This window comes from Pieris napi, chromosome 14, assembly GCF_905475465.1.
Source record: "Pieris napi chromosome 14, ilPieNapi1.2, whole genome shotgun sequence".
NCBI lineage: Eukaryota > Metazoa > Arthropoda > Insecta > Lepidoptera > Pieridae > Pieris > Pieris napi.
The window spans coordinates 8,136,505-8,160,376 of NC_062247.1; the positions used below are offsets into that span (position 1 = coordinate 8,136,505).

The 23,872-nt window shown below is 33.3% G+C and overlaps 1 protein-coding gene across 6 annotated transcripts; it reads right to left on the bottom strand.

Moving 5' to 3' along the window:
• Positions 1–567: 567 nt before the first annotated feature.
• LOC125056174 (protein tramtrack, alpha isoform) lies at positions 568–18,029 on the bottom strand. Of its 6 annotated transcripts, none has more exons than XM_047659148.1 (6): positions 17,637–18,029; positions 14,536–15,586; positions 5,436–5,834; positions 4,462–4,716; positions 1,473–1,649; positions 568–1,214 (listed from the first exon to the last, which is right to left on the bottom strand). In XM_047659148.1, exons 2-5 carry the CDS (start codon positions 15,383–15,385, stop codon positions 1,486–1,488), a joined length of 1,668 nt encoding a protein of 555 aa, XP_047515104.1. In that variant the 5' UTR covers positions 15,386–15,586; positions 17,637–18,029; the 3' UTR covers positions 568–1,214; positions 1,473–1,485. The 6 variants fall into 6 exon arrangements, with proteins under 6 accessions (XP_047515104.1, XP_047515105.1, XP_047515103.1 ...); XM_047659149.1 differs by having other exon boundaries at positions 17,633–18,029; XM_047659147.1 differs by lacking the exon at positions 17,637–18,029 and adding an exon at positions 17,021–17,151.
• Positions 18,030–23,872: the final 5,843 nt, after the last annotated feature.

The window sequence follows — 23,872 nt, forward strand, 5'->3', positions numbered from 1 at the left end:
ACGTTTTTGAGTAGGAACATCCTCGATATTTCATTTTTACGTTATAGTTTTGTATATCATCACCCCTATCTCTATCAAAATACAGTCTATTTCTCCATTTCTCCTTTGCTCACTTCAACTTTCGGATCTCGAAGAATACGTTTTATCCTTACAAAGTTCGCGTTAAAAATATATAAACAAATTATAATGGGCTGTATTGCCACCATTAGGAACTTACGTGATTCAGTTGCAAAACAATATGCTAAGACTAGTTTTAACTTTTAAGAAATAATTCGCGCCTTTAATAAATAAAGACTTATGAAACACTGTATTCATGTATGCAGAATTATCAGGATCTTTAATAAAGCGCAAAAATCTTGAGAAAAATAACAATAACAAAGCAGAGCACAGCTGTGAATTTTAAACTAATACCAGGGTCGGATTTAGAGGTCTGGAGGCTTCGGGGCAACAAAGGAGTGGATACCCCTGGCCCCAAATTATTTTCGAAGTAGATTCTTTTAGAATTTAAAAAACTTATAAAATATATATCAAAAGAAAATTTGTTTACTAGTCGGAATTTAAAACATTTTTTTTCCGAAGTCTATTGTGGGGGACCCGGTTGACTTGCGCTAAATCCGGTCCTGACTAATACGTAAAATATATCAACACTTGCATATCGGGACAACAATAGTAAATATGTGTTTAATTTGGCACAAGTTTTTTACCCAATTGGGTTTTTGGCAAAACAAACCTTTTACCCTAAAGGGAGTGGGTAGGTAATTTTGGTAACTTTTGGCACATTGGATTTATATTTGAATACTAAGCAACAATTTTAGCCTTAATATTTTGGCACGTATTGTTTTAGTTGGTTTGGGTTAGTTTCTTACTTATAGTCTCAGTTTCTAAGCAATTTCTTGAGAAGTTTTTACTCTTTACTATCGAGACACTCGTTGATGTCTACAGATATTTTAAATGCTCTTTCTACCAAACCAATTAAAAATGATGTCCAGATCAGCACCCGTACTCTGTAACTTCCAATAGTGAAAGCTGATCTTCGTCGCAAGTTCGATAAGTTCTCCCAATATCCGTAGCTCTGATATAGCAACCCTGTTACAACAAACATTACTTATTATCAGATCGGAATCTCTATTGGATGGTACAGTAAGGACTCTGGAATCTTACATTTTAAATAACTGACAGTATATTTTTTCGTGAATATTTTGTACGAAACATTTTTTTTTTTAAAGACAATTCACACCAATTGACCTAGTTCCATGCTAAGCTGGTGAAGCTTGTGTTATGGGTACTAGGCAACGGATATACATACATATTATAGAAAGATAGACATATAAATACATATTTAAACACCCAAGACCTAAGCACAACACCAAATGCTCATCACATCGATGTTCGTCTCAGCCGGGGATCGAACCCAGGACCCATGGATTCGCAGTTAGGGGTACTAACCACTAGACCAATGAGTCGTCAAGTTTAGGTATGAGATGTTCACGTGTGCATAACAGTGGTTCTGCGGGAGTATCCTTTGCGTGCTGCGCCATCTCCTTTCGCCTCGCACTCCTTACGAACCCTTGCAATTATATCCGCAACTAATTTCTCCTCCCGCAAACGCTGCTCTTCCCATTCGCTTGATGTTTTGTCTAGTATTTCACCTAGTAAGATCACCAGAATATTGTAAAACTCTTGCGATTTTCACATAGACAAGGGTTAGACGGTCAACAAATATCGCGATACCTGTCTCAATATACCTATATTGAATCAACTGGTCGTACTACACTTTCAAGAGATATTGACTTCAATGACCAATATCTATTCTACCTACAATATCAAAAATATTAGAAAAGATTATTTACTCACGACTTGACACTTACTTGCAAACTAACAATTTCATTTTTAAACGCCAATATGGTTTTAGATCAAAAAGCAGCACTTTATCAGCCACAGCCGATCTCGTTAGCGACATAAAACAAAATATTGACTCTAAGAAAATGGCGCTGGGTGTCTTTATTGATCTGAAAAAAGCGTTTGACACCGTAAGCCACAACTTATTGCTTAAAAAATTAGAATGCATAGGAATAAAAGATTGTGCACTAAAATTATTCAAATCTTATCTATCAAACAGAACCCAGATAGTAAAAATAGGTAATGCTCAAAGTTCAGAAATACCAATAACATGCGGCGTCCCACAAGGATCTATATTAGGTCCATTGTTATTTTTAATATATATTAACAACATTCACGAACTCGGTTTACACGGCCGAATCACTCTCTACGCTGATGACACCTGCTTATTTTACTTTGGTTCAAATATCCAGACTTTGGTTGCTCAAGCTCAATCAGACCTAAATGTTCTATCTTCTTGGTTTCAACAAAATCTTCTAACAATTAATATTTCAAAAACATCTTATGTAATATTCAAGGCAACAAATAAACTCATTCCTATCTTTCAACCGCTTAAAGTTCAAGATGTTGAAATCAATAACAAAAAATGGGAGAAATATCTGGGTCTTAGAATGGATACAAATTTAAAATGGAACTTTCATATATCACACATAATTACCAAACTAAAATCACTTATAGGCAGATTTTGGTCAATATCTAAATGCATTCCGCAATATGTACGTCATTTGATCTATAATTGTTTAGTCAAGCCACATTTCATATACCTAATTGAAATATGGGGTACAGCATGCAAAAACAAAATTTCTACAATACAAACACTACAAAATAAATTAATAAAAGCACTATTCAGATACAATTTTTTAACACCTACTAATAAAATCTACCAAGAAACTAAAATTATGACGATTAAACAACTATATGTTTATAGCACCTGTATCCTTATTAAAAAAAATTTAAATAACTCTCTACATAGTAACTTATCATTTAATAAAATCAAATACACCACTACACGCAATACTCGTCGAGCGAGTTTGCTTATCTTGCCAAAGCCGCGCACAAATTATTTAAAGAGATCTATTAGGTATGAGGGTGTGCAATTGTTTAATCGGTTGCCGTCTAAGGTTCGTAACATTAGCGTGTTTGATCAGTTCAAAAGGGCATTAAAGACACACATCAGAATGGGTCCATTAGAATAAAATTGGGTTAGCTGATGACGACGTGTATCTCGTTCGTATATACTTAATATTAAATTTCTCATGTAAATAAAAAATAATTTTTGTAATGAGAAATAAAGTTCTTTAATCATTATGTTAAGGTAAGTTAATTAAAACAATAAATTTGCGTTATCAGTTATGTACTTTAATTTTTTAATAAGCATAAACACAAGTAGGTTTATTTTGTAAAAACCGTGATCCAACACATTACTGTGTGCTCCAAATCAACACGCTCACACAGTCATTGAATATTGACGGATCACAAAAATCTAGATTTTATGTCAATATTCATTTCTGCCGCGTTTACACATCAATAAGTATTGACGAGATCTCAAGGATCGCGATATAGGTATATTGACCGTCTGACACCAGCGATACAAATAATTTAATAGTAAAAACCCGTAAAAGCAGAACAAAGCATAATTACTCTTAGTGTCTCTGAATAGCAATATTTTGTTACTGTAAAAGGTGACATTGTTACATCTTCAGAAACGAGAATGAGTGCGAACTGTGACCCCCATATGTCAAATTAAATACATTGACGTTCAATAGTCGGACATGGCAATGTCTCGTTTCTTACCCCAATAACCTATTATAAATTAAAAAATTTCAATGATAGTAATATGTATATACAGTAATCCCCCCTAGTATTACCCCGCTATAACGCGGAGATTTCTAGAGTTATATTTTTGTAGTGTGAAATTTATAATGCCGCAGTCCAGTCCATAAGACGGTATTTCCATCGCTACCCACACAGCTGACTATTATTTTCGTACCTTCAAATATTAGATTATTAGATATTAGACCTAGTCAAATTTCATCTGGCGTACTATAACTTAATTCTAATTTTTTTATAATAGTTCAAGCGAGCAGCTGTTGCATTGCCAGACTGCCCACTGAAGTATTTCCGAATCAATTAGGGTCCTATAAGTAAAGAGCGTAGCGAGTCCTAAAAAGCCGGCAACGCACTTGCGAGCCTTCTGGCAATGTGTCCATGAGCGGCGGCGTCACTATACATCAGGTGAGCCTAATATTAAAAAAAATAGCCCCTTTCCACGATGCAGCTGACTATTTTTTTTCAGCTCAGTATGATGTTAACAATTTATGAAAAAAGTTTCAGCTACTATTACTTTTTTACGAGTTAAAGTATGTAAGCTTTTTTTAAGTTTAAATTTCAATGGACTACTATCGATGTTAATCCCGCCGGCAAACTATGACTTTTGTATTTGCAACGCTACCGGACTAATACAATAAACCTGTCTACCACGTGCTACCATGATACTCTGTGGGTGCGACGAGCGCTTCGCAATTCAAGAAACCGAAATATATTCGCTGTAAATTCACTCACCTCTATTGCTAAGTCGATCAGGTTTTTTGTTATCCAATTTAATATGTCGGATGATTTTAATGGAAGGAGTTTGATTCTGGAAATTTGGCACACTCGTTTTGGGGATTGACATTTCAGGATCTACCTCATCCTTAATAACAGCTGTACTCTGGATTACTGGAGTTTCTCTAGCTATTTCTGCTTGATTGTTAGTTAAAATGGGCATGGAGTCAGAATAATCTTCGCTGTGTCTGCTGGCTATGTGTCCAATGTAGCCTGTAATACAATATGTTTGTATTTAAATAATAAGCAACAAAATGGAGTCTTAGACGTATCAGTTTTTATATGATAACTAGAAGACCGGCCAAGCGTTGCTGTGGCTAAGGTTTTTGTTATATTACATAGTAGCAAACTATTCAAGGGCATACTTTTTTGGTGGTTATGCCATTAAATTGTAGCTTATGTGAAACGTTGGTACTTTCAACACAGCGCCATCTGTTAGAATTGTGACTATCAAATAATAAATAAATATTTTGCAATAAAATAATATTTCGGGTATAAATTGAGATGTAAGCTATCTTTTAAGTTAGATCAAACTGCACACGGTGTGCAAATTTGATTGATATCGGTTCGGTAGTTTAGGAGTCCATAGCGGACAAACAACGTGACACGTAATTTATATACTATATATTTAGATGTTAGTATTCACTTTTAATAAGAGTGTTAGTTATTGTATATTTCATCCGCAATTAGGTCAGTGTTGGCCTACGGGCTTCAGCGTGCTACTCTCATCCCTGAGGTCGTAGGTTCGATCCCCGGCTGTGCACCAATGGACTTTCTTTCTATGTGCGCATTCAACATTCGTTCAATCGGTGAAACATCGTGAGGAAACCGGCTTGCTTAGACTTTAACAATTTTTTCTATAGGCTTCGATTTCAGTTAAAACAAATTCAAATAATAAAATGATTTTTCCGTCTTTACCTGACTATACGTACCTTTTCTACTTTTGAAAAACACGCGGCACTTATCACATTGAAATAACGGCGATGGATTCAACGGGTTTATTATATTATGAACTTTATATTTATGTCTGTACCAATGCGTTCGACTCTGTAGCACTTCACCACAGAGCTTACAAATCACTCTGCCGTCATTGCGTATCATGTATTCTAAAAGGTCCTTACGCAGATTATCTTTTGTTTCATCGTTATCTCCATCTTTTTCCGCTTCATTGGGCACTTCTGATAGAAAATGTACGCCAGCTTCTTGAGTCTCGTTTTCGTCAGTTTCTATGTGTTCGGTAAAGTTCTCGCTAGTGTCTTCGGTGGATAAAACTTCTAATGTTATGACTGGGAAGTTGCTGTCCACATCGTCGTAATATGTTGTTTGATATTCTGAAAGCGTACTTACGTTTATATATTTCATATTATTCGTATATAATATTATTATACTTAGGGAACGTTCAAGTATTACGTAACGCAATTTTTCGAGATTCTTGACTTCCCCTCCCCCATAACGTTACGTACCGTTTTTCTGTACACAATAGTGAAACAATCTTACAAATAGTCATATTAAAATCATTTCGGCTGATTCGTTTTATCACTGTTACAAGTTCTGTAAGACATTACTTACATAGTCTTGCTTTATATACACTCAATAATATATATATATATATATTAATAGACTAACTAAAATAAAATAACTAAAAATAAAAACATAATTAGACCATATTTTTTATTTAAACGTAATTTGTAGTGTACATGATTCGCATTTGTTTATTGCGATGGTAAGATTCATTTTCTTATAACTACATTTTAAATTTTTGTTACAATTTTTAATAATACAAAGATTAAGTGTTAAAGCTTTGCTATTTGCAATTAAAAATACCTATAGTAAACCTTTAATTCAGTTAAACTGTGGTAGTATTTGTTAATAACAATGATTTATAATATACATCGTTTCAAATTGGTTAACCATAATGCAAAATTAACGTGAGTTCATGACGATTTCAGTTTTGTTAAAGCTCCGATAGAATGTTTAAAATTTGCTACAAATATTTTCTATATAATTAACCAATATAAGCCTGTATATGATAATTCATTAAATGTATATTAACTTACATAATACTTTAGAATAGTCATAAAATATGAATGTACTTCTTATAATTCATTTAAAATGTATACAGACAGTTCCCTAACATAAAATAAAACAAGCAAATAATGAGAAGGTAAACAACGTATGATAATACTAAAATAATGAAGTTAAAACAAATATACTGTACTCTAGTACATTATAGAATATAAAAAATAATCAACATTTGCAAGTTATTGCACTAACTAATGATCTATGGACGTTGAAAATGATTTTACGGTAAATCTTTAAAATTCTCATGTAGGTGCCATAAAAATGATTACCTGATCAGACAGTTGACATTGATTAGGAAAAGACGCGGGAAAAGACGACGTATTCCGAAATGTCAAAATCTAGGCATTTGCTATCTGTTAAAAATGGTTGAACTGTGTCTATGAATTTTGACACAATAAATGCAAGACTAGATAACGACAATCGAATACTCGCCTGCAGCTTCTGTGCACTTATAGAGTAACACTTCGTCTATTCTTTATGACCCAGCCCGACTCTATACATTGAGTGGTCCCTTTATTTTTTATTCTATAAAACGAAAATGTATTTCAAAACTACAAATATTTATTTAAAGGAAAGTTAGATCCTGTTTTAGCGAGAAATAAGCATAATGCCACTCAATGGAAACCATTCAATTAGTCTACACATAATCCTATTACACAGGCTGCCAAGCAGCAAGTAGAAAGCAAAATGAAAATGGGTTAACAATGTACAGAACAGCTAACTTAGTTAGCTCTAATATCACAAAATAAAATACTAAAAAAAAAACAAAAAAAGTGAACTGCCCGGACGCAATAGAAAAATTCTAATAGGCATAAGAAAACTATAGGTTATAAGGCTCGATTTGTGCGAGTTGACTGGCGCGTACCTATTTATACCTAATTAAAAAATCACACTGAATTAATTGTTAATACCTTAACGGTGAATATAAAATCTATAACGATAAAGTTTATACACCCTCTATATACATTCCTTATACTTTTAACATTACCATTAAAATGTGCGTAAATTTTAAACACAAACTATAGTTATAACCATCGTTATTTAAATATAATAAATTTGTGCTTAAAACCTAAAGTCCTTATAATTGCTCAATTATTTTTGACATATTAAACTTATAGAAAACACCTTAACATCGATATTAAAAATATCTTCATTCTTATCAATGGAAGAACTGCTGATTGTCGTTGATTGGATCCTTTAACTATACGAATCCCATCCTAAAATACTCTATCTATAGATAATATGAAAATTATTAGTATATTTGTGCTATGGCACTCTTACCCAGTAGAGATAAACTTTTTAGTAATACAAAAAGACAAACTTTAATACTAAAAATATTAATTGAAGTAACAGTGCGTTATGCAATAACATTTCAATCTTTCTTACACACTCTCTAATAAAATTCTTTCTTTAATTGGATAAATTCTGATATACTCGTATCCTTTTGTTTAAACACTAATAAAAATATTTCGAAACATTAATGTACTTTTAAACTATAAATTGTCAAAGGCACACGAGAAAAATCTAGTATTACAACAGTAGAAAAATTTCAGACTTTCTAAGCACCCGTTATCATTTTAGAATTATCTGATATTTATAAAACTGGCCCTTATTTTATTGTCTAATCCGCACAACCTTGTTTGAAGCAATTAACTTCAACAATAATTACATATTAAATGCATAACAGTAATATTGGAAATATAAAGTGTTGTTATATATTAAAATTTCACTCCAAAAATAGAACGAGTACGAACTAATCAACTCTGGGATACCTATAATATAAATCTATCTTATATAAATTGCAGTTAATAAAAAGGCTTATAAAGGCACAAACAGTGTCCATAACACTTGGAATCAATGGTAAGGCCATCTACGCCTGAGCCGGGTCAGGAGAAGAATGCGGTATTGAGCCATGTGGAGAGCCAGAACCAACCGTCTCCAGCTTAATTCCAGGCGGTAGCTGGCCTTCGAGACCCGGTAATATAAAGTAGGTATTAGGTGGATACACGCAATCTTTTGGGACGTAACATTCATGCGTCATTTTCATGTGATTCTTCATTTTGTCAGGCCTAGAGAATTCTTTACAACAAACGGGGCAAGGGAAAACCTTTCTCTGCTGGCCCTCGTGGTAGAGGAAGGCGTGTCTCTGGAATGAATACTTGTTTTTGAATGTTTTCTGTATATTCTCCTTAGCACATTCAGTGCATTGGTATACTCCTTCATTGACTGATGCGTATCGGAACAAGTTTAGTCCTCTCACAGACATTTCTGTAAGTTGTTCAGCTGGGTCGTTGGATGCGGAGTTTGCTCTTCGCCGTATCCGTCTTCGGACGGCTGGCCTTTGTCCTTGTACAGTGTTATTATTGATGGAATCGTTTTGGTACTCGTTTGACGTGGAAGCGGCCTGCGCGGCGAGATTGACGCGTTTCCCTTGTCTATCGTTCGATGGTGAAGGAACATACCTGATGTCTTTGCCTTCGAACTCAGGGGTGCCGCGTCCTGAAATATTGTTAATAAATTCATTATTATAAAGTTTATTAATAATTTCAAACTAATTTTCTATAAATAAAAGAATCCACTACACTAGCAAGTGCAATAAGGGTAAAATAAAAAACCAACATAAAATATATTAAAATTTATTTGTTCAATGAGTAAATTACACCGTGATAAAAAACAAAATGAAACTTTTCTGGACGAGTTCGTCGAAATTGACATCTGTCATCTGTCATAGAATAGCACCGAACTACAGAACGTAGATAGAAAAACAAACTCGTCCATGAAGTATTAAACAGAATAATCTAACAAAAAAATTATTTAAAAGTCCGTAGATAAGTGTAACTTTAACTCTATACTTATTTTAGAACCGTTTCTAATAGAATGAACAATTAATAAATTAGAAAAACAAAAAATGTATTAACTATAATAAAAATAGGACTCAAGATTTGCATTTGGAACTATTTCGGCAAGTTATGTCATACACCTTAGGTAGGCCACCATTACGACAAGATAGGCTTTAAGGTTAAATAGCAGCCTTTTAAAATAAAATGTTTCTTAATCTCTTAGGCTTATACATAAAACAGCTCTGATAAATCTTTAAAACAAATGAACGTAGCCTCGTAACGAAAAATGATAAGGATAATGAAATTAAAAATTCAAGCAATTTGTACTGAACCAAAAGTTGATAGTTAAGAATAAATTTGAGCAAAAAAGCTTTACAACATAAACCTAGCTAACACACCATCTATGAAACGTGAGATAAGGTACCATCAAAATACCTACCTGCTCATTTCCCTCTTCGTGACTACAAGAACTTACACAGAAAATTCACTCCTTTAGAAACAACACAATTTAATCTATATTATAAATAACTTATACTAATCTTTATTTAATAACCCGTGTTGTTACTTTGCTACTATTAATATTAAATATAAAATTAATGAATTTGTAATAACGTCGTTGTATCACCAGTAACAATAAGATCATGTCAATTTACTTAAACCATAGCAATGAAGAGGTACAGACAAGGAACAATATAAAGACATCACATAGAAATTAAAGTACGCATTTATATAAATAAAAGGTAAAATAAATTAACGAAAACAAAGTAGAAAAATAACATTGATTAAAACTTTAATATATTTTGATGTAACTTTTATTTTTCTTTAAAGTTTCTAAAAATAGTAATTAACATATAATTATTGTATACGATTGTATTTTGTTTCGATAACAAATAATGCTAATAGTGTAACTCTCAATTCTAAACTTTTCTAAATTTAAATACAGTTTGCCTCCTCTATTGTCTATGTGCAATAACAAAAAATTATGGAATTAACATTTGGCTAAGGTCTATTTCACAATATATTTAATGATTCATAATTCGCGTTGAATAACATTATACATAATCGTATATTTAAATAAATAAATAAATACTAGACATTACATACAATACAAAGCAGCTACGTAAAATGTTTAAGAATCGCTTTCGCCTGCTCCAATACAATAAACTTCACACCGTCTGTCAACCATAAATATATATCTCTTACAGTATGTGCATCTATTTTAAGAATAATTATATAATAAGAATTATTAATGTATCTGGCATATATATAATAGTAATAGACTGTTCCCTGCAAAACTTACATCGCAACAACCTATAATAACCATTTCTAGAGCAGCTAATTAATATATTTCATATTTTATAGAGAAAAAGGAAAAAACAGCCGTTACTATTATAGCATGATAAATAAATATATCTCGTACTATTTAAAGATTCAAATATGTTATTTAACAATATTTAAGAAGCATATTACTATAATTGCTCAAGATAAATCTATATATGTATATGAATCGTGAATATTCTAGGTAATTTTATTACATAACCTCTGGTTTTCAACAATTTCAAAATAAATATGTATCTTTGTAAATAAAATATGTCATTCTATATTCATAGAGGAGCCCCATTTCGTGTTATAGTGCTCTGAACGAAATAGGGCGTATATGTTTTTCAAAATAACAATATTAACAAACAACATTTTGTTTAGGGACATTTATATTGTCGCATTATATGCGACATTTCTTAAGTTTAATTTAGCACCAATTGATGATATTATATAGCAAATATATTAACGAAAAATACAATTATCAACATTTTAAACTAAAATTTCAAGTATGGAAACACCGATACAGATATTGGTTTTCATTTGTTTATGTTCAATGAGAAGAAAAACGTATTGGGACATAAATATCTAATTAAAGAGACTGCTACAATTTAAGTTTTCGACATTTAAGTTTAGGCACTGGCTAAATTGACTATTGTAATAGACACTAAACTTTACATTAGCCTCAATATATTAAGTTTAAATTGTTTAAGTACCTAACCAATGTTCAAGATAAATTTTCTTAAAAATTTATGAAGGGTACAATAAATTCGTTATTAAATTTTTGAAGAATTTAACAGTCTTACAACAAACTATCTGGCGACGTGGCCAAGTCAAAAACTTCACATCGTTTCAAATTTTGAGTAGTGGGAAACATGAGATGACATCCCTAAATACCTACGAACTACGATTTTTAACTACTTGGGCCTAAAGGTTCTATCCTAAGGAAGCTTCTTAAAATAGATTGTAAAGTTTGAATAATGAAAATAAATATACACAATATCCTTTGAAAAATCTTAATCAACTAGTAGACGAATTAACTTTTAATATAACAAGTAAAGGCACACTAATAGGCAAGCGTTCCCTGGACCTACTAATTACAATATTTGAAACTTGGGGTCAACTTATTCGACTGTCAAAGTCATTTAATTTATATCAAACCTCTACTCTATAACTGAACCGTGTCTGCTATAGTATGGAAGACTACATTGCATAAATAAATAAGTACGATCCTTAATAAGGCAATTTTCTAATACAGAAGTTAATCATCTCATGGTTCCTGCATTATCTCCCAAAGCACCTTACTAAAATCACTATAACAACACTGTTGTCACAAGTAAAGTATAATTTTTACTTTCATTTAAGTAATTTCTCGCTATAATATACAATTATCATCATTTTGATTTAGGGTTTCGTTAGAAGCACTGTAAATATGTAGGTATAAATTTGTCTACTTAAGGTATTTATGTTAGGTATTGTCATTAACATTAATGTCCTTTGAAAGAAACTGTAAAATGACATTAGAAATAAATATGGATTGTATAAATTAAAATTAGTAGCTGCAACTAATAAAGGAACTATTCGCTCTTACTGAAATGAGATTACCTAAGTGTTTAGCTATTCAGTTGTAATAACGAAACATACAACCAAAAATTTATTTTATAAACTATTTAAATTAATCTTAACTTATTTAAATCATAGCCCACATTGAGTTATAACTTCGGAGAAGTTCAAAAATGTCTATTATAACTAAGATCACTAAAAGGCAAGTTAAATGAAAATGCATTTCACACTACATACCAAGGCTCAATAAGCCTTTTTGTAAGGAGTATAGCCTCTAGTTTAAATATTCTGCTTAATAAATATATTTTACTGTTACAAAAAGGCTCTGCCGTTGGTATAATAAAATAATATCTAATCTATACTAATTCAGTTCAATGAGAATTGCGTGTAATCAAATAAACTACATTTGAATCACCATGAGTAGTTACTTTGTACCCTGAAATTTTTGTAAGTAATAAAATTAAGTAACAAGTGAGTGCAAAATAACAAGTAAGTTATAGATTTTGTCATAACTTTGAAGTTCAGCACTCTAAGAAACAATGGAACAACGTAAATAAATAGATAAATATAACAACAAACGACCGACGTCGCTAACATATCAACAATCTTATTGATAAAGTTAAACTCAGAGCTCGAACTAATTACTCGTTCAAAAATTTGCTACGCGACATGAAATCAGATCTTTTCAACAGGAAAATTAAGATTCCTGCTTAGCAGTTTGTTCGTTGGCATTCGGCTGATTTTTGTGTATAATCTTTAAGTGTGCGATCATGTTATCCTTGCGAGTAAACTCTTTGAAGCAAATCGGGCATGGGAACACCTTCACGTCCTTCTTGTGAGAAGTTACGTAATGTCGACAGAAATTGCTGATATGAGTATATACTCTCGCACATATTTTGCATCTAAAGACATTTTCGCCTTCTTTGATGCAGTAATCTCGCACGGACTCATTGGTTTCCTCATGATAGTTGCCGACGCTACCCATATTATTCTTCCTTATGGGCGAAGGAAATATACGATGTTCCCAATTAGTTTGTGATAAGTCTGTTACTTCATTATTAGCCAAATTAAGATTATTTTGTTCTAATTCAGCAGCAAAGAGCTGGGTGGCAAGAGCTGGCATCAAAACGGTTTCGGGAGGAAATTTGTCAAAGGTATTTAAGGCAGGATTCAGGTTAGAGAGCCCCGACAGTTGATTGAATAAAGTTCGAGCCCTGAATTTTGACATTTGGGGAAGTATTTTTTTACTATTCTTTGGCTTCAAGTTACGACCTAGTCTGTGCTTTTCATCTGTGTCTTTCAAGGGACCATCTTGAGAGTTTGAATTTTCGCGGCTTCTATCGGGATTATATTTATATTCAATAGGTTCGTTGTATTCATCTGTTGGTTCTGTAGCTTCCTGTTTAATTGACCCGTTTTCAATGGAAAGCACTGGACCATTAGATGAGAAATTTTGTTGTATTTCTTCTTTTGGTACTTTTGCGGTATCTGAAAGTATTTATTGAAAACTAATGTATACTGTTCAGAAGATACTCGAAAATTAAAAAAAAATCGCGCAATTTAATTTTTTGATGGAATTTTATATTGCATTTGGAAATATTTTAGCAATTCATACAACAGTTCTATAATATTTCCAATTTGCTTTAGATGAAGGAAAGCTATTGGGAATAAGCCTTGTTTTGTTTTCCCTTTACTTTACGTTAAATTATATATTTATTATGGAATTTATAAGAATGAAATATTATTACTCAAATATACCACACCGAAAATGCCCCTGGCCATTCCTCTAATAGCTCTCCCCGAAAGCAGAAAAGCAAGCAAAAGAATTCATTCTTTTATGGAAGAAATAAGCATTAAATTTTCGATTACAACAATTTTATAGATCACTTACCCCGTTGAGAAAAATAAAGTAATTATATATTATCACTTCACTTTTTTCACTCATAGAATATTCTCTTAACATCAAAGCTTATATCCCATTAGCTTTTCTTTTATTCAACGAAATCTATTGGTCTACTGTGTACGTCATTTAGCAGTGTTAGGTAAATGAAAGGGAAGATTATAATGTATTTACAAAAGGACAAGCCAATAAAATTGTTTTATTCACGTTTTTTTCGCGATTATGTTTTCAAACGAAATCATATCAACGTCAATTTTGCTTACAGCAGGCTAAATAAAATGTCGAAGGGAGTTTGATTAACTATCACCGTTTAACTATTCTAGTACATACCTGCTGATTCGGAGTCTTTGCCGGAATTCGGAGCTTCGTTTGACTGTGCGTCATCACCCTCATCAATCATGAGCGCCTCTCCACCGTCCTCGCCGCCCGATGTTGCACCGTCGTCTTGATTGAAACCATCCATTGACATTTTAACCTCGAGCATTTCAGGTGATCCCCGTATTAACTGGTCTCCAGCCCGGTTCGTGACGTGAGATGCGGTTTCCGGTATGAATTCACCAGGAGGACTGGCCGCGGTGTTTAGTGCGTCACTGGAACTACCACTTAGCTTCCTCGGCCGACCCCTTTTCCGCTTCGGTTGCATAAGCGCATTCCCTAATAGCGGCATAAGTAAGTTTGGCGGTGCACCTCCGCTGGGAATTCCAGATGCAGGCCTTTTCTGATGCATGTACGGATGTATTCTATGCAACTGTGGCGGCGGTGTGTGCGCGGTTGTTTGCTGTTGTATTAAGGAATTCGTTAACGCGGGAATATCGCATTTCTCCTCGTTTACTTCAGTTAGGCCTTTTATTCTTAGGCTCTCTGCTACCTTCAAGAAAGCAGTCAGCCGTTCTTGATCGACACTCACTTCTCCCCTGTACATGAAGTCGAGTAAACTTTTCATGTCAGAATAAGGGACATCCTTTAGTATTACTATGGGATGTTTCTCTTGATGGTTGACAAAGAGGGCCTGGAAGTATGGACTGCAAGCCGATAAGACCATTTTGTGTGCTTTAAGCAACTGTCCGTCCACCGCTAACGTCACATCAGTGAATGTCTCTGCGTGTAATAATTGGTCAAATACCGACAGCATATTTGACTGGTGGTTGTTCCACCTCAAACAAAATCTTTGCGTGGCCATTATTACTCAGTATATGTTCTTTGGAAGATAATAAATGCCACTCAGGCTTAGAGCTATATATATCTACAATATTTCAGTGTATACATAAGTGTTCTCTCTTTTTCGTGGATCATTCAACAAAACTTTAACAATGAATAATGTTTACATAAAAAACATTTTTACTTTTCTCATAGTGTTTTTGTCTGACGGGCGCGAGGGGATCTGAAAAGGGACATAATTATACTTTAAACCAAATATATATTAGAAATAATCTACTTTCTCGTTATATTTTTATTATAACTTCTTATTACTTTAAATATGCGTTGATTTCAGTTTGGATAGCGTTTTAGTAATAAAACAAAATATCGGTTGACAAATGGTGATTAGGAATAATTAATTTTTTATATATTTTTTTTTACTATTTGAAATAATTAATTTTTCAGTTGTAATCAGTAAAGGAATATTTAACTTTGAGAGCTTTTTTTAATTTTATAGTCAATTAGTTTTCCTTCCAATGTTCTAAGAATTATCACACGCATCTATTATATATACATACACAGCGTTAAATAAAAACCATAAAGGTAACTAGTAACCTACATAGCACATAATAAGAAAATACGAAAAATTTTAATAGAAAAGGCCCGGATCCAATGATATAAATATAAAGCCTGCTATATCTATGTTTAGGTTAAACATAGGTACTATTATTCTTACATACAGGTAGATCCTATATAAGCGTGACCCTTTCTACTCCTGTTCCTATGGAAATTTAATACCAGGAACTACGTCATAGACGCATTAAATAAACTTGTGCCTGAAGGGACCGGGCAGGCTGATAAATTCTAGTCATAATGCTTTTTATTTCATTTTTCACGGCGATAAATCTAACGTCTAGTTTTTTGTAATGACAGATATTTAATTATTTCCGTTAGGATTTGTTTATATAACTTGATTTCGGCATGGGTATAACAACACTACGTAATAAGAGATGCGAAAACTTAATTTTGTATGAATCGTACATTCATAACTGATGCATGCATACAAAAAGTAATGAATACTAAATTATCTTTTAACGAGTTACTTGAGACCGGTTTCCGTAATGTTTTATGTAAAATAAATAAAACTTTTATCTCCAACAGAAGGCTCATACATAGAACCATAGATTTAAATCAAGGTTAAAAATTGAGGGCGCCCCTAGCGGCAGCGGAAGGAGAATCTGTGCAACGGAGACGGAGAGCACTCAGCGTAGCGCACTGCAGTAGGAAAACATTCAACGATGCTATTTGATCGTATATAACTATACACATAATATACGTATAGAGGTTATTTAAAAAACATTATTTAATAAGCATAACATCACTAACCGGCAATACAAACCAAGACCTATTAAATTTAACTAGTTATTCCAATAAGAATCCGACTGGAATTTTAAACCTGATTTTTGGAAATCATTATTTGCCGCATATCCACAGGTGCTGACCACAAAATGTTATCGCGGTATGGGCGCACGAATTATTACTACGCACCCAGTCGAGCGCGTTACATTACGTCATCACAATGGCATTATTACCTACGATATCCACATTAAATCGACCGATACCATGCGATAAGAACAATTTATGAATAATTAAAACACTGCACAAACTAAGGACGTACCACACGTATCTGCACTACAATCAACTCGACCCTTTTATGGGAATGAGAATCAGCCCTTCCGCCATAGCCCGAGTCCGCGTATACACGGCACCCCGCTCACCCGACGACTGACAACCCCGCGCGCGGAGCACGGCCCGCTCCGCGCCTCGAATATCACAAAAAATACGTCGTCATCATCGAAATGGCGGCAGTGGATATATTCAGCGCAGGGTGCACGGTAAAATATTGATTTATTGAAAATTATTGATTTACTCTCCCGGCTCATATTGTATGTTGATAGATTAGGGATGACTTATAAATATGCAAACATCTCAAGATGGAGGCTACTTCAGCGAATTCAAGGTTAACATATCTCTACACTGAAAATTATTTTAGATTAATTTTTCAAAAAAAAAATATTATTTTTCCTCGCTAAAAATAGCTGTATACATAACAGATTACGGTTGGAACGAGTTTTAATTTAAAAAATTTACATCCTACCAGAACGTATATCCTTATAGAAAATTTATGGATAATTTAAAGATATAGCTTAGAACGAATTATAAAAATAATTAATATTAAAATAATAACAATTAATATGAGTCATTTGACCCTGAAATTTTGTTAACATACCTACCTTTATAGGTGTATTTATTCAAGGGATGAGTTTTCCACGTGAAAAACATTAATCCATCCGCGCTGTCGCCATGTCAGCAACGTTTTCTATCTCTGTTTCTCTCAGGCAGGGTGAATCTAGCGCCTCTCAGCGATTATCGCCGGAGATGACCGACCGCCACTTTTCACAACTGTAGAACTCGACACCGAATGGAAAATAGACCGCGGGGCGCACTTTTTTCAATTAATCGTACTAAACACAATTTATGAGAAAAAAAATTAATGTCCACTGTTTCACGTTTTAGAAAAATGTTTAAAGGATCATGTTTCAAGTCGCGCGCGATATGTACCTAACTCGGAAGTGTTTTTAATAAAAATGGCCTGCCGCCTCGGCGGGAGGAGTGGCAATGGACAATGAGGTCGGTACCCTCTCTCTGGCACCCGCGCGCGCCCCTCCCTACCGCACAGGGTTAGAAAGTTTCACGAGTGAATCGAGGAAAACACTGACGTTACTGGGTCCTGGAGGAGCTAATTGACAGCTTTCACACCCCCACAGCCTTAAATGTACAAGTGGGGATAGGATATTTAAATCTATAATATAATCATTGGTGCTCTTTACTGTAGGGGAATTATGTTAAATATTACTTGACGTTCCGTCTGGTATTTCCCGGGATAAAAATAAACGTTTTAAGCAACGTTGCATATCGTAACCTATTTTTAACGTGTGTCAGGACTAAAGCAGATGAAATCTCTCTGTAGAATATACTGATAAGGCTTATCAAACACTTGTCGTTTGTTGAATGAATAAAGTTCGTAATTCTTGAATCTTTAAGAATTAAGATGGTTTATCGCAAAAATTGCTGATGATACTTAAAGTTGTACATACACACCACATCTTTGTGGAAACATCACACATACAAAATATATGTTGTTTTTTTAACTTTAAACAGTTATCGCGTCCAGGGCTAACGCTGATAAGTTGTTTTCAGGTGTTTTAGCATATTTTTTTACCTACGAGTGAGTAGTCATAGACAACAGTTTTACTGACTATAATCGATGAAATTCTATTCCTGTTTCAAAATGCCTGGTCCATGTCAAAAAATTATGACTACAGATAATCAATTATCAAGCGCATGTCTGTTAATTGTCACACGTTATCAATTACATAGAGTTAGATAATGACATGAATTTAATAAGGATACATAATATATCCGAAATTACTCTTATAACACCTTAGTTTTGTTATAATGATTTATCTATTGTTTTTCTATATTAAAGATTGATAACTAAATAATCTCGTACATTAATTTAAATACTGTCATATCTTCTTCCCATATGGACGAGAAATCAATTTAAAATATTAATCTATTTATAGCGTATAAGCTATTTAAATGTTTTAAACTCAAGACAAATATGTTTGTATAACTAAATAAAGACCTCCTTCGTACACATTTAAAAGTATTTAATCAATCCAGCCCTGCGATTCTGTAACTCACTTTTCGAACTCACACAGCGGTTTTCGCATCAGCGGTCGCTCTCAAATCAGTCGTGAAGCAGTTATTTTATGATTTGGCATTCTGAAAAGGTGGGAGCTTGTAGTTTATTGTTTATCAGAATGCCAAATCATAAAATGACTGCTTCACGACTGATTTGAGAGCGACCGCCGATGCGAAAACCGCTGTGTGAGTTCGTGAAGTGAGTTACAGAATCGCAGGGCAGAATAAAAACGTTAATATCGATTATACCAGATATAGGTAACAACGTTGACCTGACCCAGGTCACAAAGTCGCTGTAAGCTGTAGTCCTTACATAGAGATGACCCAGTTTTCAGGCCGTGCATTCGCTGCATAAAAGCTTGCCAACACACTTTCACGTTAATAACAAACATGCCCTGAAATCCTGAAAAATTGTAGGTCACACCATTAAATTCGTTCTAGGCCTATTTATGGGTCTTCAAATATTTGATAATGGGCATTTTTATAGTGTTTTAACACTTCATGTTTCATTTTAGGCAAATGTTGATTTTATTATAATTAATGTACTTATAATATACATTTATATAGACTACACGTACTATAGCAGGTTTTTTTGTTTATTTAAACTTTATTAAAAACTGCGCGAAACTAAAAAGTGGCCTACTTTTTAGTTTAGTCTTTTAAATTTTAACATAGTGTTTAAGTACAAGGATTTTTGTTTCGTTGTTAACTTGTTCTTATTTAATTAATTTATAATATAAACAAATAATTCCATGAATAAATACGTAGCTCCGTAGCCCGAATAAAGCCACGCTGCAAAATAATTCTATATAAACCGTATCCACTAAAATCAGACAAAAACTCAAAACTGCAGTAGATTGTGTAGTTTAGATGTTTCGAGAGTTCAATGAATAAGCAGATTCTTACTAACGGCGCAGAAAACGGTCGCTGTTAACTGTTAAAATGCGCGTAGTAAAAGCTGTGAACAAAAAGAAATCCTTCAGCTTTCTAACACCCGTTGCCTCATACATGGGATCTATGGCCTCAAACACCTGACAGTCACAAGCGCGGTTTTGCCGTAGCGAGAATTACGTAGAAGTATGCACTCTCAGCCATCGTGTGCGAGCAATTTTTGTTTGAAATTGGTGAGGCGAGGGAGGCATGTCAACGTAACTATTGCTATGTGAAACGGAATGTTTTCTTAATTGTAATTCATTAATTGCATGGTATAAAATTTAAATACTGGATATCTTTAAACTCAATTTAGTCTAACCTTGGTCGAATTCTAAAGTTAATTTGAGGGGTGGCCGTTGAAGCAAATTAACAAGTTTTATAAGGCATTCGATACCTTTTCACATTCATCAAATCTTTAGTTTAATGATTATAAATTTATATTTAATTCGCTAGATATAATAATGATTGTATCTTTACGCAAGTTACGACATAGATAACTATTATATTTGTATAACAAATGCATACAGGTAATCTTAAGGACCTGTCAACAAAATAAATAATAATGAAAAGAAGATAATACATACTAACTTATACACTTAGCGACTGACTAGAGTAAATCGTATAGGTGAGGGACAGAAAGAAAGCATCATTGGAAGCTTCAAAACAAATAAATTATTATAATATTTATTCAATTAAATCTTGTAAGTATTGACATTCTAGGTATTTACCAGCGACCTTATTTTGTATAACTTATTTTAAGGTATTAATTGCTCATTATTAATGTGCGTATTAGTTTAATGGTTTATTGTAATTAAAGGTACTTAATATACATTAGATCTAATGAATACATAAATTAAACTATTAATTATATTTTATGCAACTTGCAATTCGATCTAATTTACTCTATTTAGAATTTGTTTAATCGTTTTTTTACTTAATAAGTAATGTGATGTAACTACGTTTAATACGAAAAACACTATGTTTAAATAGTTTAAGTGTAATATTGTCGTCAGTGAGCAGTGTTGGCCTAGTGGCTTCAGCGTGCGACTCTCAAGCCTGAGGTCGTAGGTTCGATACCCGGCTGTGCACCAAAGGACTATCTTTCTATGTGCGCATTTAACATTTGCTCGAACGGTGAAGGAAAACATCGTGAGGAACCCGACATGTCTTTGACCCAAAAAGTCGACGGCATGTGTCAAGCACTTGAGGCTGATCACCTACTTGCCTATTAGATTTAAAAATGATCATGAAACAGATTCAGAAATCTGAGGCCAAGACCTAAAGAAGTTCTAGCGCCACTGAATTATTATTATTATTGTCGTCAGTTGTGGCGTAGCACAAATTATTGTTTGATAAGTCTAAATTTTACATTTGGTTTGTATAAAATCATTATTTGCTGATACATTGAACCTTAAAGCCGCATTTACATTTATCTGACGTGTTGTGTTGTGATGCATCAGAACGGTATCAGTTTCATACATTTAATATGGAAGCGTTCACATTTATTCAATGCGGTGTGTTATGACGGCTTCTGATGTGTCGTGTCACAGGCGATCCCGGTCCGCGTCAGAAAGGGTGAGGTGCGGGGGGCGGTGCCGTGAGACGTCATACCGCATCAGACTAGTGTGCACGCGCCAGTGTTGTGTTTTTACGCGTCAGAAATGGACGAAGAGCAACTAATTGAATACATAAGACAATTTAAAGTGGTTTATAATCCAAAATGTAAAGAATATAAAGATCAAGTTATGAGAGCAGCTATTTGGGAAGAGATAGGAGAAAAAATTCTTCTTCTTCTTTTTCTTTGTTTAGTTAGAAGCGTTGCCAACGCCAATAATTCCAACTCTTCTTCAAAATCTGAATCTGAATCGGATGATTCTTGAAAAAACATTGCAAATGTGTGAACTCTCTGGGAGTCAAGACGGAACTGATACAAAAAACCGTCATAATGCATCATAACACGTCATATCAATGTGAACAGTAGCCATCACGACAGAGAGCATCACAACACAACACGTCAGATAAATATAAATGCGGCTTAACTGTTTTGTATTATTCTTAGTTTTATTATTCCATGTGTAGGTACATATGAACCACGCAAGATGGTCCCGACACAGGGATGTCCCTAGTATCTATATATATTGTACCTATTGTTTTTATAAATAAATAAATAAAAAGGTATGTATGTGTGACATTTGTTATACCCATTTTCAGACCATTTAAAAGGGTTAAGAAAATTTACTTTTAAACACTAGCAACCCATATTATTCTTGAAATTTAAATTATATTTAAAATCAATCAAATAGAGTCTTGTTCATTCGTTATTCAAAAGGACTATGTCTTATAGACGCAACTTCCAAAATAATGCAAGTTATTAAAAAATAAAACTAATTTTGTTAGTTTTTTATGTTCTTGCGTTTTTCTGTGAAACGTCGACCTTTAGCATAAACCATTACATCTGATATCAGTTCTACAATACATATATAGTTGTCCAATTATTACGTGTATATAATTTCCTTGTTTTTGTTGACGTTTTATTAGTAACGTCAACAAAAACAAGTAAAGTAAACTTTGGAAAGTATATTACATTATCTAGATCTACAAATAAAGCTCATTTAAGATGCAATTTTTACGTTCATAGTTAATAACCGAGGTTTTAAGTAAATTGTAAAAGGGTCCGTCCTGCTGGATTCGGTCCGTGAAGTAACGGTCAGGGTTTTGGTTCATTGACTCGTTTCGGACGTTCAATTTTGTACTGTTAGAGATCTTACGAAGCAATCATAGACGCAATGATAGAAATCTCCCGAGGCAATGTCCTTGTTTTACGCCAGACCACAGAAGATAAAAAGATTTGCTTTCTAATTCCTATATTATAAAGAAACTTTGGTTTGTTGATTTGTTTCCTATGTTTAAATGGCAATAGAATATTTTCCTTATTCATTCGTTTTATTTGTTTAGAAACAATGTCGGATTTTATTGTCGGATAAACGTCTTAGTGAAATTTGTATCGGGTAATTGAAATAAATTTGTAGTTAATTGTTGATTATTTGTATGTTATAAAACTGCTTTAACATATTCTAGTTATAATTATAGAAGTGGTAATAAAAAAAAACGTTTCCAATTTAACTCATTTGTCTCTTTCTGGCAAATTGTATTACTTTTTGATAAAAAGAGAGAACAGTGTTATATTATTACATTGATTGAATAAGACTAGAATTTCATACTTAGGTCTGATACAAGACAGACGCTGACTCAGGAATCATGTTGGCATATCATGTGATTTTGCATCTGTATAATTCTGCGAATTATGCAGTGGCAACATTGGTACGAAAATGTGAGTAAAAAATTGCTTAAAACATTACAGCTTGTTATTCATTAGAAATAATTATCCAAATCTGGTCACTACTTCTACATATTACATTTGATTTATACGTTTAATATTAATTTAAAATACGTTCGATTGTAATGTTTTTAATTTGGAGGAATAGTATGGTATAATCACCATAATGATGGCGTAAAAGTCTTTTAGCACAGAATAGGTGTATGAGATTGAGGTTTGACGACTCATGCACTTTACTCATTCATCTATAATTTAATCTATGAATTACAATACCAGCGATGACCATAGACAATTCCAAACGTTTCGTGAAATCGAAAATTCACAATCAATTAAGTCACAAATGTCGTTCTGGATTTAAAAAATTCATTACTCTAACTAAAAAAACATTTTGGTATAAAAGTCGATTCATGTGAATGTTTTTTGTACTTGCTTCAAATTGCAATGCGCATATGTCGAGCTAAAAATTTTCCCTACATCGCAATACCTTGCCAA